Source organism: Pogonomyrmex barbatus, unplaced genomic scaffold (genome assembly GCF_055798465.1).
Source record: "Pogonomyrmex barbatus isolate J1 unplaced genomic scaffold, ASM5579846v1 scaffold10, whole genome shotgun sequence".
In the NCBI taxonomy this organism is placed as follows: Eukaryota; Metazoa; Arthropoda; class Insecta; order Hymenoptera; family Formicidae; genus Pogonomyrmex; species Pogonomyrmex barbatus.
Genome location: NW_028297099.1, coordinates 8275320 through 8300703, shown reverse-complemented (window position 1 = coordinate 8300703; position 25384 = coordinate 8275320). Strand labels below are relative to the sequence as shown.

Here is a 25384-nt window from a genome sequence, read left to right as displayed (position 1 = left end):
AATAAGTCCGACCATAATCCTCTAGAAGCGTCGATCTCAATAGGAATTTTCTCGATGTGAAATAATACAATTCTCTAAGTGTGTCAATCTAGTTTAAAATCTAGTGTCCCTTTCTGCGTTTTTTTGCGAGAAAAATCGCTAGAGAATACGCTAACCAATATACATGGAAAAAACAATTTTATTAGCATATCTAAAAATTTGGCCAAATACGGATTTGAAAATAATTTTGTTGGCTGTTCTTCTTTATGTAGGACATTTAAACATTTAAAATAATAATATTGCAAATATTTTTTATCTTTTAGCAATTTTTGACCGTCATACATAATAATTTTGAAAAAGTTTAATAAAATTATATTCAGATTTGACCAAATTTTTAGATTTGCTAGCAAAAGTGTCTCCCTCCCCTCTTCTCCTCCCTATGTATTAATTAAATATTCCTAAATTTCCAACAATTTTAAAAGATTGAGAATTTTCTTTCATTCTATCTTGAATAACAAAGTTTACATTGCATTTTCAACGATCTGTCTTTAGCAAAACGAACAATGCGAGATTTAGCCAGAAGACACTTTCGCGTTTCGCTCAGGACATTCCTGCATCCAGCAATTAAATGTTTAATTAAATTTAGGCTCGTTATCGTGCATGTCAAAAACTCGTTCGCGTCGGCGTCCGTCGTCACCGACCGTCCGACCGCGTGCGTGGTCACGAGGCGAACCGAACGCGAGCCGGGCGCGACCGAGCACGGCCGAACACCCACGATCGGCCCCGCCGGCGTCGCCGGGTATTTAAGGCGCAGCCGGCGAGCCGCGCTCATTCCTTAGACGGGAACGGGACACGAGCGTGATACGTTGCGAGTTTGAGAGTCTGCGGAGTACAGCCGGTAACCAATTTTCGCGAGATCGAATCGTGTTCGACGGGCGTGAGTCCTCCGTCAAGTGATTTAGTGACAAAGAGACACGAGAGTGCTGCCTGGGTGGAAACATGGCCGACAGTGGTATCAAGCGCAACATTCCCATCAAACTCGGTGACTTCAGCGTGATCGACACCGAGTTCTCCAACATACGCGAGCGCTTCGACGCCGAGATGAGGAAGATGGAGGATGAGATGTCGCGATTCCGTAGCGAGCTGATGAACCGCGAGAGCAACAACTTCTTCAAGAGCACCACCAGGTACGTAGAGAAGATCCTTTTCGTGTTCCCTCGAAAAACGCGTACTAACCTTTCAGAACACGGTTACATTCTCATATCTCTCTCTTTCTCTCTTTTTCTCTCTCTCGCGCGTGTCTACAACAGGGTGCCAAAAAAAAAAATAAATCCGCAATACATCGATTTTGTAGCTTTTTTTTTTTCGGTGCATATAGTAATATGTACGAATCGCGAATGTGTGTGGAAAATCAATGACTTGCGTCGCAATAGAAAAAGTAAATGTTTACGAGCGATGCCAGTACCGGTATATTGTGTATGTCCAAAACACCTCGGAGTCGTAAACATCTTGAGGAATTAGGTCTTGTGCATAATGAAAAAACAGGAATAAATATCAAATTGTGAAAATAAAAAAAATTAGAAATAAAAATTAAACGCAAAATGTATAGCCACAGCTTGTACTTACTTATGTCCATTTTGCGTTACGTTTAATCGTCATTCCTAATTTTTATTTCCAAAATTTAATATTTATTCCTATTTCTAATTCCTATTCCTGTTGCTTCATCGTGCGCAAGGCCTCGCGCGTAAACAAAATTATTGTTGCTCGACGTACATCGTACATCAACACGGAGGGAGATCGATCGAAAATTAGCGGTCGCGAGTCGCGGCTTATACAGTTCACATTGGGAGTATCGATCCTTCTTTGTATTTCGAAACGAATTTAATTTGTCGGATTCGTAGCCGCGTGGCGCGAGAGAATTAAGAGAGAAACCCAAAGTGACCTTCGTATTCTCACGCCGAATGTTTTCTTTTATTATTTTCGCTCGATCATGCGTGTCGATACGCGGTAGATTTTACATCCGCTTCATCCCCGACGTGATTTTAAGAGGCATTTCTGTTTTCTTCGGCACGGCACGGCACGGCACGATACACGTCCGGCATTGAAATTACTCGCGATCGATTATCTCAACGATTACCGGAAGTCTGCGTGTCGACTCGCGATGTATTTGAAGAAAAATTGTATTTTTTTTCCTCTCTTTTTCTTTTTTGCGTGATAAAGAGATTCGTCGCTGGTATTTTATTTATATTGCGACTCAACGAGATTACTAATCTACCGATCGATCGTACGCGTTATCATGCAAGTGCACATTTAAAAGCGATGATGATTCAGACCCAATCTCGATATAAATATATTATAAAAATGTACTCTTGACTACGAGAGATCAGAAAATGAATCAGCAAAATTGTAAAAAGGAAAGGAAATGTGGTATAAGAATAACAGATGATAGCATCATTTGTAGTTTGTCGCATCGGAAGTCTTGACACAATATCGATTATTTACGTAATTAATTTACGTCGTCGTTGCCTTGAAACTTTGAATATATCATTTTCTTCTCATATAAAACCAATAGCTAAATATCATTGTATATTATATATTAAATAGAAAAACTGTTACATATAAGTATACAGAAAAAACATTAGTCAAATCAGGACAAATATTCTCATATAAGCAAGATTATTATATTTTTTAAAAAATTTAAGTCTTGATTTGATTAAATTTATATTGATGCAAATATTACTTTTGTCCAAGTTGCTTTTGCTCTCAAGACTAAAAATCTTCTGTATAAAGATTATAATGTTGCTTATAGATATGAGAATATCTATACTTGTATCAATATTTATATCAAATTCAATCAAATTAAAATTAAAATTTTTCTAAGAAGATTATAATATTTTTTTTTCAGAATATCTAGTCTTGATTTAAGTCTAATTTTCCTTGTGTGCAGAGAACATTTTTTTTATATGAAACATTGTCAATACTTCGCAAAAATCACGCAAACGAGATTCACAGATTCACGTTCTTTGATCTTATGAAAAAAGTCAGTTGGAGAATTATGAATAATAAATAAAAAAAATAGTGATTTTTATGACAATATATTTTATGACAAATATATTTCATCACGTTCATCACATTCATAAATCTCATGTAAAACAGTGAATTACAGATTTTAAACTATGAATAATAGGAATCGCTCGTAGTCTGGCGCTAGCTTTCGTGGATCTCTCGGCGGGAAATGCGATTCAGTCGTTGCCGATGATTTGCAGATTGGTTCTGCATTTTTGCATCGATTACAGCCGCGTTTCGCGCATTTCAGTTTTCTATTTATAGAGATTCCGTCACTGCACTCGCGGAGCTAGGAGCTCCCTGGCCTTTGGCGGCTCGATTGCCGAACTGAAAGATCGAGACGCGGATAAAGTGAGTGCGTGCGTAAAAAATTTGCTATGTGAAATCTCGACGTCGAGATCACTTGATTATCGCGAGAATAGTTTTTGTAGATATCTGACTATGCTGTAATAATAATATTGCGAGGTAGGCGGTGTAGCATAAATAAAAATGCTACACCGCCTACTTCGCAATATTATTATTAAATAATCGAAACGTTGGAGCACGACTAGTCCCATGTCAACTCGATAAATGCATGAAAATTTATCGAATCATTTTGAAGAACTAAATATCTTTTAATATATATATATATATATATATATATATATATATATATAATATATGTGTGTATACATTTTTTTTTAACTCACTTCATACTTTGTTTACTTGCGTTATTGTTTGGATTAAATAAAGATATTCCTTGAAATAAACATCTTATTTCTCATGAAGCGAAACGATTTTCAATGAAACTTTGTTACTTGCTATTTATATGTATGATTTTATATCACATGTTCATGTTTTCCACAAATTGTTTATCAACAGATCAGCGAGGAATTTAGAAATTTTAAATTTTATACGATAGATAGTAGAGTGAAATCGTTTCGTGGCGCGATAAGAGGACATCCGTGCTAACCCGGCGTATTTTAAATGTGGGAAATGCGGCTGTACGTGTCGCCCGCGGAATTACAAGCGATGTCTATTACGCAATTACATCGCATACGTCTCGTTGAACGCACAACGGATGCATTCATTGCATTTTTGACGGCACACACACACGATCGCATCTTCTGAATGTAGCAATTGTTTTAAAAATACTTACAATTAGTAATAAAAAAGCAAGAGCTAGGAACACGGAAAAAAAATAAATTAATAATTCCAAATATCAAAACATTCTGCCTAATCGAAATAAATTCGCCTAGCGTACTCGAAGTTCTGTTTAGAAAAATATTTTAGAAAAAAATTAAAAAATTACATTTATCGAAATTATAAAAATTACAAATAACGTTTATTGAAATTATTATCCTTGTGCCAGAGGTGCTGCTTATGTATATTGCAATCGCTACGCGCATCATGAATTAACATTATTTTTTACATACCGTTTGAAATCAGATTGGCATTTCGCGTGGAAGACAAACAAACAGACGTACGGAACATCATTACGTCAATGTGGCCTTGACATTGTACGTGTTACACAATTGTGAAAGCCCCTCCTCCCTCACTATGGAGGGGGGAGGGGGGGCTCTAGAATCAAGCACTAAATCGCGGTGCAGGAAAGGTGAGGAGCTTGCAGGGATCCTACGAGCGATTTTACGCAGTAATTTTTACGACATCGAGATGACCGCATCGTCGCGGTTCGCGCTGTAAAGCGAAACGCGCTCTCGCACGACACCGACTCGGTACATCGACTCGCACTCCGCCGGCAAGGATCAAGACAAACCGCGATGATCCTGAACGAGGATCTCTATCCACCCACGCATAAAACGATCATCAAGCTTCGGTACGTTGCCCTCCGCAAGTTTGCGTTTGAACGCATCCGCATTAGCGTTTAGAATCATTTAGATTTATTCACTCGTACGAAAAATAATTTTGTCACGTAATTAATTTGATTACTGTTACATATTTTTCTCCTGTATTATTAATTAGAGGCGTACTTATTTTTTTAATTTAATATATTAAAATTCTTTGGTTTAATTGTTTACAGACTTCTTTGTTAAAAAATCTTTCTAGCTAGATCTTTGGCGACAAACATGTGTCGTCATCGGACATAAAAGATTCTGTCCGACGTGTTTCTATAAATATGCATCATGGTAAGCAGGTGCTCGTTGTCGATCGTGTATTCTTGATGGATTACTCGTGGGAGGTGAATATGGTCCATTACGAAGTCCGAATAATCACGTGTTTCTGACGTAATTCTCATGTTCAGGGACGGTCACCGCAAATAGACAAGCGTGTACGTACGGCACATCACGTAGAGTGGCGAGTCTTCGACGCAGACGTATTATTAATGCGTAGACTGTCTAATTTGTAGACAGTAAGATGTATTGTTGTCGATTCTTCGCGCATCTGGTCCAAATGCTGTCCTCCGTCCATTTCTTTCCTCCGTTACTCCTTGAATCTAACTTAATTAGTTAGGAAAAGGACTATTTTACAACTCAGCATCAAATAATATATTATTAAATAATGCTGAAGCGCTGAAAATTTCTCGAATTAATATAACTAAATTTCTTTTATCATTTTGAAAAAATAAATATCTTTTCACGCATATAAATTTTTTTAAAAATGTTTTAAAAAATATTTTTAAAATATTAACAATTTTTTATTTTAAGAAAAAAATTTGTATAATATACATATGTAGAATAATTAATAATTATATCATTCGCAACGTTTTGTTTCTTGACCTCTTTGCTACGGACGGAGATAAAAATTTCATAGATCCGATATTGGAGCAATCTACCTGTCGCGATGTCTTCGAATAGACGAGCTAGACTTTCAAGCGCCATAGCGCGTTGAGATTCAAGCAGCAACAGGAAATTACCTTTTATAGACAGGGCAATAGCTTGCTAATTGACTTTGGCGAACTATACTAAACTTTATGCTTGAACTTTCGCCGACAACTGACGTACTGTCGGCAGTAGTCACGATCGAAGACTCGAACAACGATGCAAGCATGGCAGAAAAAGAGAAAGATTTATTTTCCACTCATTCTCAACACTTTCTCTCTACACACACACACACGCGCGCGCGCGCGCGCTCTTTTGTTTCGGAATACAACGACGGTCTTTCTGTTACACAATGCCGACGATGTGTGACTAGTGTGACGAGTTGTGAGTTAAGCGATTCATTGACTCCCAGCCGACCATTGGCATCGCGTAATGGCTAAATATGATTCCGCCGAAACGTGCTCGTAACACATTGATTATCTTATTCAATAGAAGTGGTTAACTAGATATGATTTGCGACGTGGACGAATGATAAATTCTTCGTCACTCGTTGAAAAAATCGAGGATATAAACAATAATGTCCTACTTGTCCGTTATATCTGTATATTGATATTTCAAGATTGATACAGAGTGTAAAATCGCTTTCAACAATTTCAAGTAATAAACATAAATAAACAGATTAGATTAGAAACATCACCGACTTTATCGTATATCGACGGTAAATCCTATTGCTTCATGTTCGTTTTTACTACACTTTTTTCTTTAAAGCGTTTCTCTTTTCTTTTTCTCTTCCTGGTTTCTACAAAGAATATTTGTAAAGACATCTCCTTTATATATAATATAAAAAAAACATGACATGACATTAAAATTATATTTCCAATTATTTCGTAAATTAATTTTGTATATATATTTCATCTATTTAATTAAATCGATAATGTTAGACGGCCATTACAGTACGAATAAAATTGTAAAATAACGTGACAGCTGGATTAAAGTTAACTCCGTCGTGATTCGCGTCTCCTTTCGCATGGCCTTTTCATTCCGACGAGTCACAAGTTTTGTAAGAGCCTGCGCGCTACGGTTGACCTCCTTCAATTTCATGAGACGAGATCCGACCTTTCTCCCGTCTAGCATAATTGTTCTCTACCGCATCTCTTTCCCATTCTTTCCCACGTAGCTTTCTTGTGGTTTTACTCGAACCTTTTGCACTTCCCGTTGGTGAACGTCTCGTGATAAATTTAAATGTTACTCGCTTGGATTCAATCACAGTTTGATAGAAATGTAATATCTCAGATTTTTGTAAGAGTAAATCATACGTATTTGTACCGTCGAGATTTTTGCTGAAAAATTGCGTGTAAGCTGAGGGAAATATTTATTGCACTGCACCAGTCGCTTCTTTGTTCAATATCTACGTTCAGTACGCACGGAGAAATGAAGCGCGGAAAACAGTCGTTATTACTGTTAAACACGTTACATTGCGTGACGGGATATAGTGACATTTCGTTCTTAGAATCGTTTTACTGTCATAAATTTTATTCGACCATCACAAAACTTCGTAAATATCATACAGGATCTCATTTCTCTCGAACGTTAATTTCTACCGAATTAATTTGTGCATAAAATATGATTTATATTCCCGAAAGGACAAAATATTTCAGTGAAAAAAAGAATTTTAAATATTTTTGTAAATTTACGATATAATGTATGTAATGTAATTAGGAACAAAGGAATTTTTTGTGGCTTACACGAGGATCCCGCTAGAATGTTGCTAAAAAGAATAATCTCTTCAAGTTTATATGTAAGCAATTATAAAAAAAATAATCCATGATCATTTCTTGCGATATTAATGCTGCAGCTGCAGATTCTTCTAACTTAAGCGCAGATCCTAAATTTATTTCAAAGTATGAATTTTAAGAAGCACAAAATAAATAAAATTGGAAAATAGCGATGCAGAGTAGAATTGTTTTACGATTAAGTCGAAGTCGTTAATTCCGAGAAGACACAGTTAAGGTAACACACAGATAAACGTGACTTGAGAAATCACGATCACCCTCGCCACAAGTACAGCTGCGACGACGTAATTACATATTATTTATAGTATCCTCCGTAGTGAGTCGACGACCTCTCCGAAGACAAGACAAGACTTCCGGTTATCGTGACATTTACTTCGGGGCAGCATTATTTCACGCTGGGCTACAAATAATCTGATTCTTATCTGCATGTAAACACGTTTACGATCGATCGGAGTTTTCTCAAGGGGCCGTTAACAAATTTAACGTCGATTATCGGCAGTAATTAGTGCAGCATTGATCTCCATGGAGAAAGATCGTCCATATAAAAACGCAAGTACCCGTTCGAGAAATTTCGTTTTAACGACATATCTTTCTTTTTTTTTTTTTATATAAATTTAAAATAAAAAATACTACATATACGTATTAACGGAGTGTGCTTATTAATTTTTTAAGTTGTACAAATAATTTGTATATAGCTTTTATGATTCATTTGCTACGTATTTGACGTGTGTCGATTGTCTTATTGCTTTTTGTTCTCTTTTCGAAGCGATTTGCCAGCATTCAGAGAGTATTTTGCGATAAGTATTATGGTATAGTTTTTAATATGTGCACGCGATATTTTTATTTAGTAAGAATTTAGCGCTCTTTTTTTATTTATTTTTATAATTTTATAGTATATATGATCTTTATAGATGTGAACAAATAATAAATCTTGCAAGATTATCTTTTCCGCAGTTCAATCTTGAGCATCTTCTTTTAAAGAATCGCACTGCGGAATTTCCTAGATAAAATAAAATATATCTTCTAACAGTAAGATCTAGTTATAAGTAAAAATAAGACAAAAATAATGACAAATTAAGAAAAAAATTTTTAATCGAGTTTTGGGAACGTCGTTCGCTCGTTGTTTCTTGGTGCAAATTATCATTTCTAATATCACAAACATACTTAATATTAATTCGTTAATATAATACGTATGATTTTTTTTATAAAAATTTAACAACAGTAATTGGAATTTCTAGATAGTGATACTGACGATTACAAATATACAATTGTAGTTTAAGGATGGTTTTCTGAGGATGGTTTTCATCAGCGATGAATAAACTTGGAACAGTTATTTGTTGGTTAAACAATTGTTACACAATACGATCGTCATAAATTTGCATGACCAAAGTTAGTTCCAAATAGATTCAAATAGATTTGATTATTTATTCGTCCGGAACAACTGGTGCTTGTTGACGAAGGTAGTAAATAGCGAGCAAGAGTTACTTGTCGTTAGTGAAATCTAGAAAGCACGATCTCAGACCAGCTGACGAATAACTGTTGATCGCTGATTGGAAGCCAGTCCGAGGAAACTGCGGGACGGAGATTAATCTCGAACTGTAACGCCAAGAAACAGAGAAGCGAAGCTAACGTAACCACGTGGATTAACATTAAACTCGGACGATTCCGTAACCACCAAAGTTAACCGATATAATAATAACAACAATCCCTCTTCCCGCGCTCGACTACTGTCTCGCCTACCGAATGGCTCTCTGCATTGGCACGTGACTAACTATGAAGTCGGCATCACACGAGCACCAGCGAGCACCGCACGTCGACGACCTCGAAGACCGAAGGTTGGGACAAGATCGACCCCGCAGCACCGTCGAAGCGGTCCGCGTTCGACAGCTTCAAAAGGTGACGCTATCGTAGAGAAAAAAAAGAAAGAAAAAAAACAAAAACGAAATTGCACAGAAACCCACGAGAAAACGAGTCGATCGATGTAGGGACGATCGGTCCATAGGATCGGAAGACGTTGCGCGTCGCAAGGGCGCGCATCCCCGATTAAACTTGTAAAACTTGCCGGAGGACCGCAAGTAGATCGACGCTTCGTTTTGAGATAGTAGTAGTAAATTGAACCGCACTTTACGTTTGTTAGTCCGGAAGTATTTATCCTGCACTGTTTTGTTTATCTCTCGAATTTGCATTTCTAACCCTTCGTAGAATGAGAAATTCGAAGAGTGAAGTAGATTCGAACGAGTATAGTTTGCCGCTAGAATATATTTAAATTTGAATACTGCGAAAAAGAGACAAAGTTCTTGGTTGTTTCTATGATCTAATTAGTACGCGAAATCCCGAAATTAAGAGTTTAATTATTGCGTGATTAAATTATTTTTTGAACATTTAATAAAGAATTAGTAATTGCCAAATTTACCCATTAAATATTTTTTTTAAATAATAGTTTTTAAATAATTTAATTGGTTAATAATTTAATTGACCAAAGATTACCAATGATGAAAAATTAATAGCATTACGATATTTTTTTTTCTACAAAGGGTTAACGCAGTTGTAATCGCGTTAGAGCGAGTACAACAAACGAATGTCTGCACGTTTTGTGTTCTCGTACTTGGGACGGTGACATTATTGCCCTCTTGACACAATTCATATATTTTATTGTGTTCCTCACAATTTCAGTGATTTTTGTAGTGCTTGCGTGCAAGAATTAAATTCAAATAATGTCAGTTCAACGTCGTTCAACGCCAAAAAGACGGCATAAATTTTTAACTAAATTAGCCAATTAGCATTTCAAATGAATAATTAAACTTTCTTATCGTACAAAATTATACAAATTTTTTACTTTATCAATTTGTGTCGACAAACAACAAAAGTACATGAATTATGTTACTTTAAACATAAAGTTTAAAGCGCCGGTCTTTTAGTATTGACGATATTAACGCACGATTTTGTATTAAAATCAGTCTCTGCGTGTATTTATTTGATTTGTCTGTCCATCGTCATCACCACCGTAAGTAAGGCTTCATATTATCGCACCAATCGTAGTATAGTCAACAGGTTTTACGTTAATAATCACGGATATCCAACATCGCTCATCATCGCATCAATATACTCAAACATCTCACCGTTCATTTAGACTTTATGTTTATGCACGAGTGATGATCGTCGGCGATAATCGAAGTTTTCGTTTTAAATTACAGCACCACCACGCAACAGTCTACTCAGAACAGCAGTTCTTTGAGTCCTCAACACGATCATGCCTGGTTGGACGGCCTCAACAGTCCCCTCATCCAGGACGAGGGTGACAGCAAGATGCTGAAGCTGCGCTTCGACGTTTCGCAATACACGCCTGAGGAAATCGTCGTCAAGACTGTAGACAACAAGCTATTGGTAAGTGAAAGCTCCGCGCGGTTAAAGCCAAAGAACCTGATGGCGATTTAATCTCATTTGTTTACGAAGCGTACATTGACTGCAAATATCAGGGACATAAGGGACTCAATGTTGAAAATAATTTTAAAAGAATATATAAATATGATGTTCTTTTTATAGCGTCATTTCCTTGGATATTTTGATAAACAAAATTTATATTTAAACATTTCTCGCGTGTAACTTACTTGAGAGAGTCCTCAGACGCTGAATCTTTCAATTTATCGCCGCGTGATTTCGCTCGATTCATCTGGCAATCCGAAATTATTATACGGTTGACTCATCATGCGCGATACGCGTCCGGACGGTGTCTTACACAACTTGGCAACACGAAAATCGGGCTCAAGTTTTTGCGCAATTGGCGAGGATTGGCGCGACAGAAACTTGTCCGTCATGCATGATGTGCCGTCATAAAGCCGAGTTAATTACTCGCAAATTTGCACACCGCCATAATTTTCTATTGATCTATTTATTTGCGCAGTCCGCGTATAATTAATATTCACCGAAAAATGATTGACTTGTGACACTTGGAAATTATTTGAAATACTAACAAATTTGTTATTTGGAAATTATTTAGATTACTATATTTTTTTTATATAAAAATATAAAAATATAATTTTTTTTAAAGATATACATTTAAATGCTAGATATACATTTAAATTGTACTTAGCGAAACTGATCGGATGTTACCGTGGCGAGACATGCAGATTACTTTGTCAGTACTCGTGGATCTTTATGAACTATGTGGAACATTGTAATTGCTCGCGTTACGTCACATCCCGTCAGGAGAGCGGCCTCATCGAGTAAAGCGATCGAATTCGCAGTCGAGGTGAAGTCTCATTTCACTTTGCGGTTTCGACGATACTTTCGGAAAATGTAACTTTATTCCACTTGAACGTCGTCGGTAATATTTATATAAATTCAACGAATTTATGCGCCTCCTCTGCGCCGCTTCGAAAATTAAAATTTCAGCAACAGGAAGTAAAATATCGGAGCGCGAGAATTCCTCCGCTCAGGGATTTCTACACGCGTCTTTTCGAGATCCTTCTCTAACGTTCTCGCGCCGACCTGGACGGAAATAACCGTCGCCGAAAATAAATTCACGCTAGTCGTCATACCGGCGGACCGGAATAATGTTTGGCCATTGTGAACAAACAACCCGAGCGCGAGATGCGGGACGACGCGATTACGCTTATGAATTACACAAGAGAGACGCGGGGCGTAAACATATTCCGACTAATGGCAATATGGACGGCGCAATTTAACGAAAAAGTTAAATCTAATAAATTTAACGTTGGAAAATAAATTTTTACGTGACGAGCGGTCGAGAAAATTGACGTCGTTTGTCGTTGACGGACGTCGTTTGATGCACGACGTCCGTCTTTTCTTTTTGCAACGTGAGACGGTATAATCATAGAATTATCCATTTATTTCAATAAGAGAGATAATATAACGGAAATCGAGTACTCTCTTTCTTCTTCTCTCTTTCTCTCTCTCTCTCTCTCCCTCTCTCTCCCCCCTCCCCTTTCTCCCTCACGAGTATCGCAAAAATTCTTCCACCGTTATGCACGAGATGATGATGAGGTCATTGTACCATCGTACTCTCATTCTTCGCGATGAAAGAAAGATCGTAATGATGTAAGATCCATCGACGAACAAGGCACGGCATTATTCCGATGATTTATTCGATAAGCGGTCGGCCAATTGAGCGTACTCCATTCGTCACTTCATTTTTATTTTGCGATCTCTCAAAAAGTACCTATGACTGACGCGGGCGTATCTGTACCCGTTGTATTTCAAACGTCGCGTTTCTCCGCTCCGATCGAAGTTTATTTATAAATTGGAAGTCGATTTCTCTTTAAAGAGAAGATTTTATCACTGTTTTTCTTAGCGTCTCGGCTTCAAGTGCCTCGTAGCAGCTCAGTGGAAGTGTACGGCTGTCAAAACAACGTGTCCTCCGCGGATTGTCTATGTTACGTTATTCTCTTTTCAACTCGAAACTCGTTCTCATTCTCGATTCGTTCCTATTCGCACGCGCCGTCTGGCCGGTCTTATCTTTCTTGAACGAGGTCGTCGACGTATCAACTCTCGAATAAATTCTTTATCCACCTTCGCAACGCTTACATTCCCCGCGAGTTCCGTCGTCGCGTGTGTAACCCAATTTTTCGTTCGATCGATCCTCTCCTTCTCTCGAGTATAATCCGACTCGGTTCCGCTTCGGGAAAATATCGATCATTCGTCCGCGCGACTAAGGAGGTCCTTCTCTTTGAAATAATTTCGAGGGAATGGGAGCAGTCTTCCATAAACGGATTTGCCGGACGGAGAACTCGAAACTTGCCTGCTTGTATAACGTGGTCAGGGTCTGGCGAATTCAGGTCGGCCACGTACCGCGAGCGGACCTTAAAGGGCTCGACCAAGGATGCTGCGAAGGACGGAGTAGTCCGGAGGACCGGAGTAGAGTAGATCGTCTCGCGAATTTATTTTTTTTTTTGGCCAGTTGACGTCATCGCAAATACAGCGAGGAAACGCGTGCGATTTCGTTTCCTTTCTCGTTTTTGTCATAAACACGTAATATACAAGTACGTGTCAAGTTGCGTGTACTTTGATAAAGATTTAATGGATGAATGTATATGACAAAAGAAATTGGATGCATATTTAATGTTAATAATTAAGAAAAATTGCGAGAAATAATGGTGTGAATTAAATTCGATTTCACAGAAGAACATATTTCAAGTTGAAGCATCCGAAAATTGAACGAAACAATGTTCTATATATATATATATATATATTCTGTAATTGACGATTTTTGTTTATTTCGAACGTATATAATCTCCTTTCTCCGTCGTAAATGCATTTTATTAAATATCTCGAAAATTTATCTCGAGTTAGTAATATACGGGTGTTTTAATCAATTTTGGAAAGATTGCGGGTCTGTTTTCATTCGCGCGAAAGCAGAAGTGGAAGTAGAAACATCAAAATTCATAGTTATATTTAGTTTGTGAGTCAGAGCTGCCAGCGGCTTACGTTATTTTCGACAATCGCGGCACTGAATTTCGAACACTAGCTATCACGGATAACTATCGATGTGAGGGTATTTCAGTAGAAATCTCTCTCTCTCTCTCTCTCTCTCTCTCTCTCCTACAAACTAAAAAAATTATTCAATTATACTATATAATTATTATATTTAAAACTGTACAATGCACAAGTTAAGCATCAAGTTAATTGCAATGTGTCAAATTTGTCAATTAATATTTTCTCAAATTTTATTTAAATCAACAAAATAAGGATAATAATTATTCTTCTGTAAAAGATAGTGAAATAAAATAAAAAATATTAATAAAGTATATAATTATTTAATAATTTTTTATGGATTTAATTTTTTATACATAATTTTGATATAAAAAAATGTTTAACAGTTTAAGATAACCTTCGAAAATATCTGAAAATCGATGATACAATTAGATCGCTATGATATGCATACCGTAACCCAAATCTCATTGCCGAGTAGATTGGAGGTGCTGAAGTTTGGCAAATCGGTCACTCCAATGACTAGTGGTTACAGCTGGTAAGATTGCGTAATGCTCGTTTCTCGTAAGATGATATCCACCGCGAAAACTTAGATCCTGCGAAGAGTTGAATTACAAGTGTAGTTCGTTCTCGGCGTCTCTTTCCTTTTCCTCTTTCTTTCCGTTTCATTTTCTCCTTCGGCCTTTCTTTTTTTCCTGGTCTTGTGAGATGGTCTAGAGTTACCTCCGCGTGCTTTTCCTCGTACTAGTTTTAGTCTTTTACGGTCAGCACGATCGATATCCCGAGGCACCAAGAGCAACAAGAGAATTGCGTTAGCGGATGAGAAAATTTATCTCGTGACTCGTTTATTGAGAAACGAAATCTCAGTGCTTGATATCGATTCGTGTTAAAGTATTTGTTCTCGGGATCTTCGAAAGTTGATTGATTGATAAAAAGACACTCTTTCCTCATAGAAAGTCCCGAGTAAAATACTTTAAAGGAACTGAGAAATTAATAATGAGAATTATATATATATTATTAAATAACGAGAATGAGTCGTTTTTCCTTTTATAACAATCATAGAAGAACAAAAGTTTGCGAGATTTTGCTGATGCTGTCGGAAAGGTCAGCGAAAAAATGACATCAGCTACGTTCGTTATCTCGACTACTTTTACATCTGTATGTTTATTATGCCGACCACGAAGCGGTGCCAAGAAATTCATACCTAAAAATTATGCAAGGCGAGGCGCCTTGAAATCAAATGCGAATCCGCTAGAGTCTTAATGATAAACAGAGAGAGAGAGAGAGAGAGAGAGAGAGAGAGAGAGAGAGAGAGAGAGAGAGGAAGGACATGGCAGGGATAGGCTAGGGCATCGAATGTCAGTTCAATTTTTTTAGGCCCAAGGTTAAGGCTAGCTTATTTCATTCATTGGCATTATCGTAGACGACGATAGATAAATCCAATCGGCTGATCTTCGCGGCAACGCGACAGAAGACGTTCGAGAAACGGACCGAAGCGAACGACTCATTAGCGGCTTTTACGTAATGCAATTAACACGACAGACCTCACCTACCGTTCGCGACTCTACATCTTTGACGTTGTTTGCCGCTCTAATGGGCGCGGTCGCATATCCTGCACCTGCATTTTTCTCGCGCGCGACAAAGAGCCGTCGAGACACGCTTCAAGAAATACCATCGCGATTAGCGACGAACGGCGAGTGTGATCCGTAAATCAAACGTCGCGATTTCCTGTTAATATCAATCGAAATAATCGAGTCACACTTGTATTGTTCGAATATATCTCCATTATTCGTTTTAATACAGAATACAGAAAAAAAAATAGTCTTAAATATTCCTATACGTGAGAAAAAATATTATAATTTTCTTAAAAATTTTAGTTTTGATTTGATTGAATTTTATGTTGATGCAAATATTACTTTTACTCAATTCAAGACTGAAAACTTTATCTAAAGATTATATTTTTGCTTATATATGAGGATATATAATCTATACTTGCGTCAATACAAATTCAATCAAGAGTAAAATTTTTCTAAGAAAATTAATATTCTTGCTTATATATGAGAATATATAGTCTTAATTTAAGATTAATTTTTTCCGTATATATTCTAAAATTCATTTGATGAAACAGGCACTGCTTCGAATTTAATTAATTTAGCTTGAGATTAAATTCGATCTTCAGATATTCGATACTAGAAAGATTTTCTGGTGTCGAAGATATGGCTTGATAAGAATATTTCGCGTGCGCGCGCGTTTACAAAGATGTAAGTGCTACTTTTGTTATTTGATCATGTGAGTCAACATTACTCGCCACCGATTCTCTTCAAGGCGAGTCGCTCGCTTCGCTGTCACACAGACTCCGCGATTTCTAAATACGTCGCTGATCGAACTCGTCATTAACATGATGTAACAACATCGTCGTAACAACACTCGTTCGAGCGAAACTCAACGACAACGGTGTTGTGAGAATTGTGCAATATTCGCGCGTCTTCGAGCAGCTACCGAAATCATATGCAACCTTTAGTAACTTTAGTTTAAGTTTTAATTAAAATTTCAAGTGTACCGATAATGTACGTAAATCGTCTCACATTTGACGACGATTATTTAAAAAGAATGAAAAAGGCACGTCAGGAATGGTACGACGTATGCGCTCAAGTCTGACAGACAAATCAAATCGACTTCATGCATATTTCATCGGGGTGCTTTCTTTTCGTCGATAAAATCTAGGTGAATTGCTTAGCGACGAAAAAACGAATCGTAACGAGCCTCGTAATGCCTCACGCGAGCGAGATTTGAAGAATTCCGGGGCGTATAAAGTCCGCGCGCATACGAGCGGCGAGCGGCGATCGCTTCTACGATAAAATGTAAATTCACATCGATCGCTGAGTCAAGTGAAAAAAGCGAGCGAGTCTCGACGGAAGTCTCGTTGCGGAGATACGCTTAAGACCGATATCCTGAAATGAGAAGTAGGAATACCCCGAGCGCTCCTCGTGTCAGATGTTTTTCCTACGCAAAAATTTGTGGAGCGGGAAATGATGTCTCGCGAAGATCGGGGTCGAGCGAGAGGAAGGATAAGCTTTAAAATATCGATTCGCGTCGACGTGATGCAGAAGGAAGTGGAAGTGATGGCGATACAGTCCGCCATCTTCTCTGTCTCGTCCTTCGTTCCTACTATATGTTTCGATCCTTTTGCTACTCCACCTCCACGGTTCTCATAAGACGCAGGCGTCCCGATTATGTCGTGGCTCTCGTAACCCACTTTCGTCGTCGTTGTGGACGTCGTGGTTCTTTTTACGACGAGAACGGTTTCATTTTTCGCTCTGTCTCAACGAGTTTCCGTAAAACTTAGCGACACGCCATGACGCCGGTTATCTGTATATATTTGTACACACAGAGAACGATTTCTTTGGATTTAATAAATAAATTTTATTACGTTCAAAGAAATTTATTTTTTTAAATAGTCCAAACCAATTATTGATCCAACAAATTCGATTGTTTTGGTTTTTCAGATAATAAATAGGTTTATTTAAAAAAAAAATATTTGTTTAATGAATCGTTTGAAAAAATAACACTTTTTATTATATGTTTTAACAATATTGAACAATCTCTCTTTCATTGAAACAATTTAATTGAGTCAAGGTATTATTTTTCAAAGATAAATTTTATTTCCTTTAAATAATAATGTTCTTTCTAATAAACAACATGATGTATTCTAACGAAACAAAACTTTTAATTGAACAAAATGGTGTAGTATAAAATGCGGTGTTTAATATAAAATTATATCGTTTAAATTAAATAAATTCAAACAAGTCAAACAAAAATGCTAAATAAAATCTTTTTCTCAATGTAAACTTGATCTCGAATGTAGAATAAAATGTCTCCTTAATTACGTAATTGATGAATTATTCATTTGAATCCATTTGAAGGATCACGTCATTATAAATTGCATTTTTATCTTCAGAATTAATATTCATAGTTGTACGTTTTTGACATTTTCATAGATACACATAGTGCTAATCTGAAAGAGACGTGTGTTTGATGATCTTCGAGAAATTCAGGAAAGTTTTCATTTTTACGAAGCCTTTCGTCGTTGTCCTGCTTTTTCATGCAAAATAAAAATCGATATCTCGTGTGTAGTATTCGCGAATGGGAAAATGAGATCGATACCTGACATATTATACCGAGCTACGCGTCTAAGGAGACGAGACCTACGCATGGTCAAACGGAGCGAGCATGACTCATGGGTCGAACGCATGAGTAATACGATCACTATTACGGGTATTCTCGTTGCCCTATTTCTAGATCGCTCAGGGAAATTGGAGAATCACGAAGGACACATTCGAATGTACTATTACTCTTACAATTGGTGCTCGTAAAATTTAGCCACGATGAAGTGATAATTGTGTCGCTCGCAACACATTTTCGGGTCCCGAGAAAAAAACACCGTGTGAAGGGCTAAGTGAGGACGGCTCGACGCATAATGAATTAATCAAGCACGACATTTAGTACATGCGGCTTTAGTACATGACGCACGCGAGACGACTGTTAATAAAAATCACGTCAGGAAGCACGTGTAACGAATGCATTCCCCGTGAAGGGATTGCAGGCGAGATATTAATATCCATTAATAACGGTAGTAATAATTGACTAATAATAAGCTTGATGTACTAAGGAATTTAAGGCGTAACTTGGCTGCTGGCCATAGTATATTTTAGTTTCAAGGCAGCAGAAGCTGCCGCATTAAAAAAGGTCTAGTTGCATCATTTAGAATTGATTTTTTTTTTATAGAAAATGCTTTCTTCTTCCGAATACTTAAATCTATATGTATAATATTCTGCGATGATTTTATAAGTATATCTAAAAGATAAAAAGTTAAACCTAATTTATTTAATAATTTTTAAACTGATGACTGATAATCGGATCCAAAATTATTACATGTCTTGCATTTATTTGCATTTACTCAATGGGCCGGATTCATACGAATGATGATAATTGTAAAACTTGGTTTATTATTTATAATTATATTTATTTAACGCAATGCAATTTTCGTTTGTCCAGGTTCACGCTAAGCACGAGGAGAAGACGGAGAGCAAATCGGTGTACAGAGAGTACAATCGGGAATTCCTGTTGCCGAAAGGAACTAATCCTGAGAGCATCAAGTCTTCCCTGAGCAAGGACGGTGTCCTTACCGTGGAGGCGCCCTTACCAGCGATTGGTTCGGGCGAGAAATTAATCCCGATTGCGCATCAGTAAACACGTGACGAATTGCGGAAAGTCGATTTCTAATTTTCTGCCTCGAATTCTGCCCGTTCCAACTATCCAACCAAACTTCCGACTTATCCAAATTGGACCTTTCCTTTGTAAGTCCTTGTATTATCCTACTTTTGTTATTACCTTATTGCCTAGTAACCTGGAGGAGTCGATTCATTCGTGCGAAAAAGTTTGACCAATTTTAATTAAATAGCAGAAAAACGACCACGCCAAGTGCCTGGTATCGACTTTCATTAAGAAAATAAATCAAATATAGAACAACATTGAAGTGCTATCAATGTCAGCTAAAAAAGTCAGCTAAAATGTTTGATAAAATACTTTTTTCCTTTTTCATACGAGCAGCTTTATTCCTTTGATACACACAATATTTCAGATTCCCTCGTAGAGATAATAACTTTTTTTTTTTCCCAGAAATGTGCATTGCCTTTTGAAAAGATGTATTTTAGTTAGACGTTTTTTTTTTTTTTTTTTTTTTGAAAACTGTGAGCTTACTTGTGCACTTGCGTACCAACGAATTGAAACTTATAAATCAAACCGTTTGTAACGGTTAACTTATATATGTGTTAGTTTAGGTGTACGTTAAAAGACTATAACACAATGCTTAGAATACACGACCATTATATTGATATTATTTATGAATATTTTAATATTTTCGAAATATGCGCAACAATACAAATACACATACATAATACATACGCACACACACGCACTCGCACACATATACACGACATACAAAACATAATATTTAAAGGTAATGCAAACGCAAATTTAAATAAAAATTTATGATAAATACAATAACAAATTTATATTTTTCTGACAATGAAGGATATACAAAAATTATACTCCTATCCATAAATATAAAGCGAGTAATCTGCTCACAAATGGAATAATTTCGAATTCATAGCAATTAATATATAAAATTTATTTGTTCAACAGAATATTTATAACAAGATACACATCGTATGTATTTAATTTATCTTTATTAACAAAATAATTCTTTCTCACACAGATAAATATCTTACGTTAAATTATTATAAAATTATTACACAAAATCTGTTATATTATTTTTTAAAATTGGAAAGATTTAAAAATTACCTCGACATATAATATATAATCAGTTTATTTATACCAACTTTAAAAAGATATTGATAAAATCAAATATTTGTATAATTTACAACTGATACACGAATTATCACGAATAATCGATAAAAATCTGTGTGATATGTATAAAACGCTAGAAATTCATTCAATTTATAAATTAGTTTGACATCATGTTCGTACAATTTTGTCATGGATTACGTGTTAGTTTCACTTGTTTACAAGACGTGTTTTATCTCAGACTTTTATACACGAGATTACAACACGTTATAAACATTGTAAGACGTCTTATCTTTTTTCAATGTTTGATAAATCGCGATAGAAGTAAAAAGCATGTCATTTTTATTCATTTAGATTGTATCAATGAAAAGAGCAAGTAATGTATAACAAATCGAGACCAAAAACAATATTACCGTGAGAGAAAAAGATCAGTCTCGTAGTGATAAAGTCTACATATCGTATAAAACATTTTTGTTTCGTATCTAAATATACTTCACGTAACACGATTGTCGTGATAAAAAAGAAAATCGCGTTTAAAATTTCTATATACTTGGAACCTCGGCGGAGAATAGTGGCGCGTCGGACGCGGTGAACGACGGCGATTTACCCTCCCGCGCGATGCGCAACGCTTGATGAACCGATACAGTATCGAGTTCCTTTTGATTTGGCTTTTCATTATCCAAGCAGATGTCGGCAGCTCTTTTACCAAACGGCTCCAATACCTTAACCCTGTAATCGACTATCGTTGATACTGGATTACCCGTTAGCCTTAGGTTCTCGAGGCAAGGCAGATGACCGATGTGTTTCACCTCCTCGATTTTCTCAATACGATTACAACTCACGTCCAATCCTTCCAACGAATACAGTTTCGAAAAACTGGCGAGTGACGTGAGTTTATTCTGCGACAAGTCGATGTAAACAATGTATCCGAGTTTCGTATGGAGATCATCCGGCAGACTGGTAAAATTGTTAGACGCCAGGTACAACTGTGACAATCTCGGCAACAACGTCACGTTGGAGATCTCGGACAAGTGATTGTTGTTTAGCGTTAGACATTCTATATGTGGTAACAGTTTAATCGCCTCATCTATAACTTCTATACGATTGTCGCTAAGATCCAGGTGTGTCACCTTCATCCATACGTGAGAATCATTAGCATTTACGATGTTTTTATGAACCTCCTCGCACATGGCTAATTCCACGATGTTTCTGAGCTTGGTATTGGTAACTTTCAGCATGGTCACGGTATCTCGAAGATTTCCCATGTTGTAAATTTTGTCCACTGGGTATCGATCGATCGTTAGATGTCGTACATTTTTGAAAGTGGATAATTCGATAGACAACGCAGATGGATAAATGTTACTAGTCTTGTAGGATTCCGAACTCCCTTCAATCGTGAGACTAGTTAGACGAGAATTAAAATCCAAAACATGACTGAAGTCGTATTCCTTATCCACAACTTCCAACACTGGACACGGTTGTTTTAATCTTTCGCTAATCGCGTACAACTGTAAATAAAAAGAAACGTACGATTTTACTTCTTGTAAATTTTCATCAATTAAAAGGCTACGCCATTGTAATTACCTGTACAGGATTAAATTTATAACTTGTTGAGGTCTGCAGCAAAGTATCGCCCGTAACAAAAAATTCCAAAGCCATGCTTTGTACCAAAAAGTATATGTCGTATTCGTGCAGATCCAAGAATAAAGCCAGTTCTCTAGGCATCGCTTTCTTCAAGTAATTGTAAACAGCATTAAGATATATCTCGAGACTTTGTCTACGCTTCTCCACGAAGATCTCGCATTTGTTGCCTATGAGCTTTTTCGGTGGTAAAATGTCCTTCTCGACACAGTACTTGGAGACAAAGTTCTCGTGCAATGTTGCAAATGTACTGTACCTTTAAAACAAAGAAAGGCCACAGTGATTTTGCTTTTCTCCTCCTTTTACACATTTTTATTTTCATTACAATCAATCTTGTGCTTTATATCTATTCTAAAAATCTAAATATATTTTTATGAGGAAATTTCAGTATATTTAAAATAAATAACTTGAATTCAGTTTTAGCTTTTTTTATTTATCAACTAATAACAAGCGTTTAATGCAGCTTACTTTCCAATTACTGAAAATGAATTTAAGTTATATTTATTCTGAACACACTGAAATTTTTTCCTGTACCAGAATATATTTGTCACCCTGTATATGTCCCGAACTTTACGTCATAGCTTCGAATTAATTGGAACAAAAAAAAAAAAAAAGAGATCTTTGTTGTTGGCCATCAGAATGAGGTGATTTGCCAATGTCATACCTGTGCTTCACGGTCCACTTGATCGACGCGATCCCAACCTCGATGCAGTAATACGTGACTCCGTCCACCGTCTCGACCGACGGTATTTTCAAGCTCACATTTTCCTGGTTCAACATCAGGCACGCCATGGCCGAGCTGTGACGTGACGGTTTCGACCAATACGCGACGGAACAGATCTCGCGTGTATCTCGATCGCGCGGACGTGCGGGAACCGAGAGGTTATCCTCGCCTCGTAATCGCCACCCTGCCTGTGGAGGAGCGCGGCGCGGCGAGGCGGTACGACGCGACGCATCTACGGACCCTCGGAGATCCCGCGATTCTCGCGAGGCATCGCGGACTTATCCGTACCGTACGCACCTCCGCCTCCGCGCTTATCACCGCCGCTCCGACGTGTCCTCGTCGCGTTGATTGACGTTGCCTCGAAACGGCAGACGATGCTGTGTATGAGTATATGCATCTTTGACAGCTGTCGCGAATGACAGGGAAAAATAAGAAAAAAAAACCCTCGCGTACGCTGCCTCCATCTCGTGACGTAGCGACGCACGATGCGGATGCTCGATCGGTCCATCGATCTTGCGTCGAATAATTTTCGCGCGATTTTAACGCAAGGCCCTGCGCACACACATGGAGACAATATTAGAAACGTAGGAATAAATATTAAATTTTGGAAATGAAAATTCGGAAAAAATTAAACGTAATGCGCAATGGGCCATTTTCAAAATTTAATATTTATTTCTATTTCTAATATTTTCTTCATTCTAAGATAGGGTCTAAATTAAAGTATAAATAAAATATTAAAGTATAAATGAAAACTTTTATCATTACGAATACTCCTTGAAATCAATTAAAGAAAAGATAAAAAATGGAAGAAACAAAATAAAAAACGAACTAAAAATCAAATTTTGAAACAAATCCTAAACTATATTTATAATTATAGTTTTAAAGTCAAAAGTTAAAACAAAATATATTATTTAATTTCAGTATTACATGATTTCTTTTTATAAAAGTCAATACAAATTTAATAATTAAATAATTTCTGGAAAAGTAGAAAATTATAGTCAGTTTTTAGATACTGAGAAAAGAATAATAGAACACAATCTATAAAATATTTATATTTTTATTAATATTTATACACACACGCGCACACACACACACACACACACACACACACACACACACACATCTTTAATTACATTAAAGAAGAAAATTATTCTTATCAAGAAGGTAGATTCTCATATTTTACAATATGCATAAAATAAGATAGTAAGATGTTTTGCAGAAAAGCTTATAATAAATTTTTCACGAATTTCATCATACTAAATCAAAACCCTTACTCCTTCGTGAAGCATCGAAAGCTTAGTTTATCAAATTCATAAAAATGTCAGTCTTTGTTTCACATTGATCAACTCGAGGTAGTACTCGATAAAATAGATCCAAGAGAGAAACATCTTCCGGTGAACGTTACTTTCTGAGAGATAGTATTGCTCCACGTAATACACACGTCGTTATCTTTAAATAGGCGTGACGATCGTCCGAAGTAACGCTGTCGCTTTCGAGCGGAATGCCGGCCGAATACCGCAAATCATTTTCTTGAAGCGACGTCTCGTTACGAGTTATGCTCGTCGCAGAAGGGACGCCGTGAGGGAACGACATCGCTCACATTTCTTATCTATTCCGTCCTGCACGACAGAACGAAACCGCCGTTCACGCGTCCCTCGCGTTTCTCAATCTCTCGTCACGGTTTCGGAGCGCGCGATGGATGGCAATTACGTACATACATACGTACATAACGCTATCAGCTGGCTCCCGCATCACGTTTCTTCGACACGCTCTAGCTACTTTTCGCGTTCTTCTCATCTCCTCCAACTTGCCAATCCATTTCTCCCGTCCGTGTGAAAAACGCAATAAATTGCGAACTTTTAGCGAAGCGCGTGAGTATTCTCGCGCGACAGAAATGAATATCTTTGGATTCCTTGGAGGATTAACTTTTAAGGACCTCGGAATGCTCGTGCTTGAAAAATAGGCGGAAGAAATAACATCCAGCGGGCGACCGAGATATACTCGTCCAGAAAGAAATAAAATCCAGCTGATTATGGTTGCTATAATAATTGTCAGAGACAATTCGAAAGATGCAGAAATAGATGTTATTTTGTAATGAGCAGTCAGGGACGAAATGAATTAAAATTAAAATGAATAAGAAGAAAGCTTAATTTTTATTGCCTATTATATTTTTATTTTGAACATACATTCATAACTTTTGAAAATTTAGCTGTTTTTATGTTTTGATGATATATTTTCGAAAAATCTTGGCATTGGCAGTCATTTTCACGATGAATTTAATTGAAATTCTTCAAAGATTACAGTTATTAATAGTAGAAAGTAAAATATTTAAGTTTTCATCCCGACTACCGTGCAGGTTCAGATGATTATCGTTTTGAAAACATACATCATTACTGTCATATTTCTCTTCATTTAGAAAGACAATTTCTAAAAAAATTTGACCATATATAGATCTGAAAATAATTTTATTGATTTTTCCAAATTATTACATACAACGTTCAAATTGATTGCTAGAAAATAAAAACTTTTTGCAATATTATTATTATGTTTAAGAATTCTACATGATGATTTAACGAAATTATTTTCAGATCTGTATCTGTCCAAATTTT

The 25384-nt window shown here is 36.8% G+C and overlaps 2 protein-coding genes across 4 annotated transcripts; one reads left to right on the top strand and one right to left on the bottom strand.

Moving 5' to 3' along the window:
* Window positions 1–778: 778 nt before the first annotated feature.
* LOC105423108 (alpha-crystallin A chain) lies at window positions 779–20114 on the top strand. Of its 3 annotated transcripts, none has more exons than XM_011632754.3 (4): window positions 779–1166; window positions 9377–9493; window positions 10792–10981; window positions 19100–20114. In XM_011632754.3, exons 1-4 carry the CDS (start codon window positions 979–981, stop codon window positions 19292–19294), a joined length of 690 nt encoding a protein of 229 aa, XP_011631056.1. In that variant the 5' UTR covers window positions 779–978; the 3' UTR covers window positions 19295–20114. The 3 variants fall into 3 exon arrangements, with proteins under 3 accessions (XP_011631056.1, XP_011631057.1, XP_011631058.2); XM_011632756.3 differs by lacking the exon at window positions 779–1166 and adding an exon at window positions 4375–4861; XM_011632755.2 differs by lacking the exon at window positions 9377–9493 and having other exon boundaries at window positions 783–1166.
* Window positions 20103–23363, bottom strand: LOC105423107 (nischarin). Its single transcript, XM_011632753.3, has 3 exons — window positions 22716–23363; window positions 21995–22307; window positions 20103–21918 (listed from the first exon to the last, which is right to left on the bottom strand). Exons 1-3 carry the CDS (start codon window positions 22841–22843, stop codon window positions 20953–20955), a joined length of 1407 nt encoding a protein of 468 aa, XP_011631055.1. The 5' UTR covers window positions 22844–23363; the 3' UTR covers window positions 20103–20952.
* Window positions 23364–25384: the final 2021 nt, after the last annotated feature.

Bases quoted from the DNA above. Each gene is read 5' to 3' on its own strand.
- LOC105423107 (XM_011632753.3), bottom strand. From the start codon at position 22,843: ATGGCGTGCCTGATGTTGAACCAGGAAAATGTGAGCTTGAAAATACCG. The intron at 22,308-22,715 runs GTATGACATTGG...TTTGTTTTAAAG, and splicing joins AAGTGGACCGTGAAGCACAG to GTACAGTACATTTGCAACAT. The intron at 21,919-21,994 runs GTAATTACAATG...TTTTATTTACAG, and splicing joins ATAAATTTAATCCTGTACAG to TTGTACGCGATTAGCGAAAG.
- LOC105423108 (XM_011632754.3), top strand. From the start codon at position 979: ATGGCCGACAGTGGTATCAAGCGCAACATTCCCATCAAACTCGGTGAC. The intron at 1,167-9,376 runs GTACGTAGAGAA...CTAACTATGAAG, and splicing joins TTCTTCAAGAGCACCACCAG to TCGGCATCACACGAGCACCA. The intron at 10,982-19,099 runs GTAAGTGAAAGC...TCGTTTGTCCAG, and splicing joins CTGTAGACAACAAGCTATTG to GTTCACGCTAAGCACGAGGA.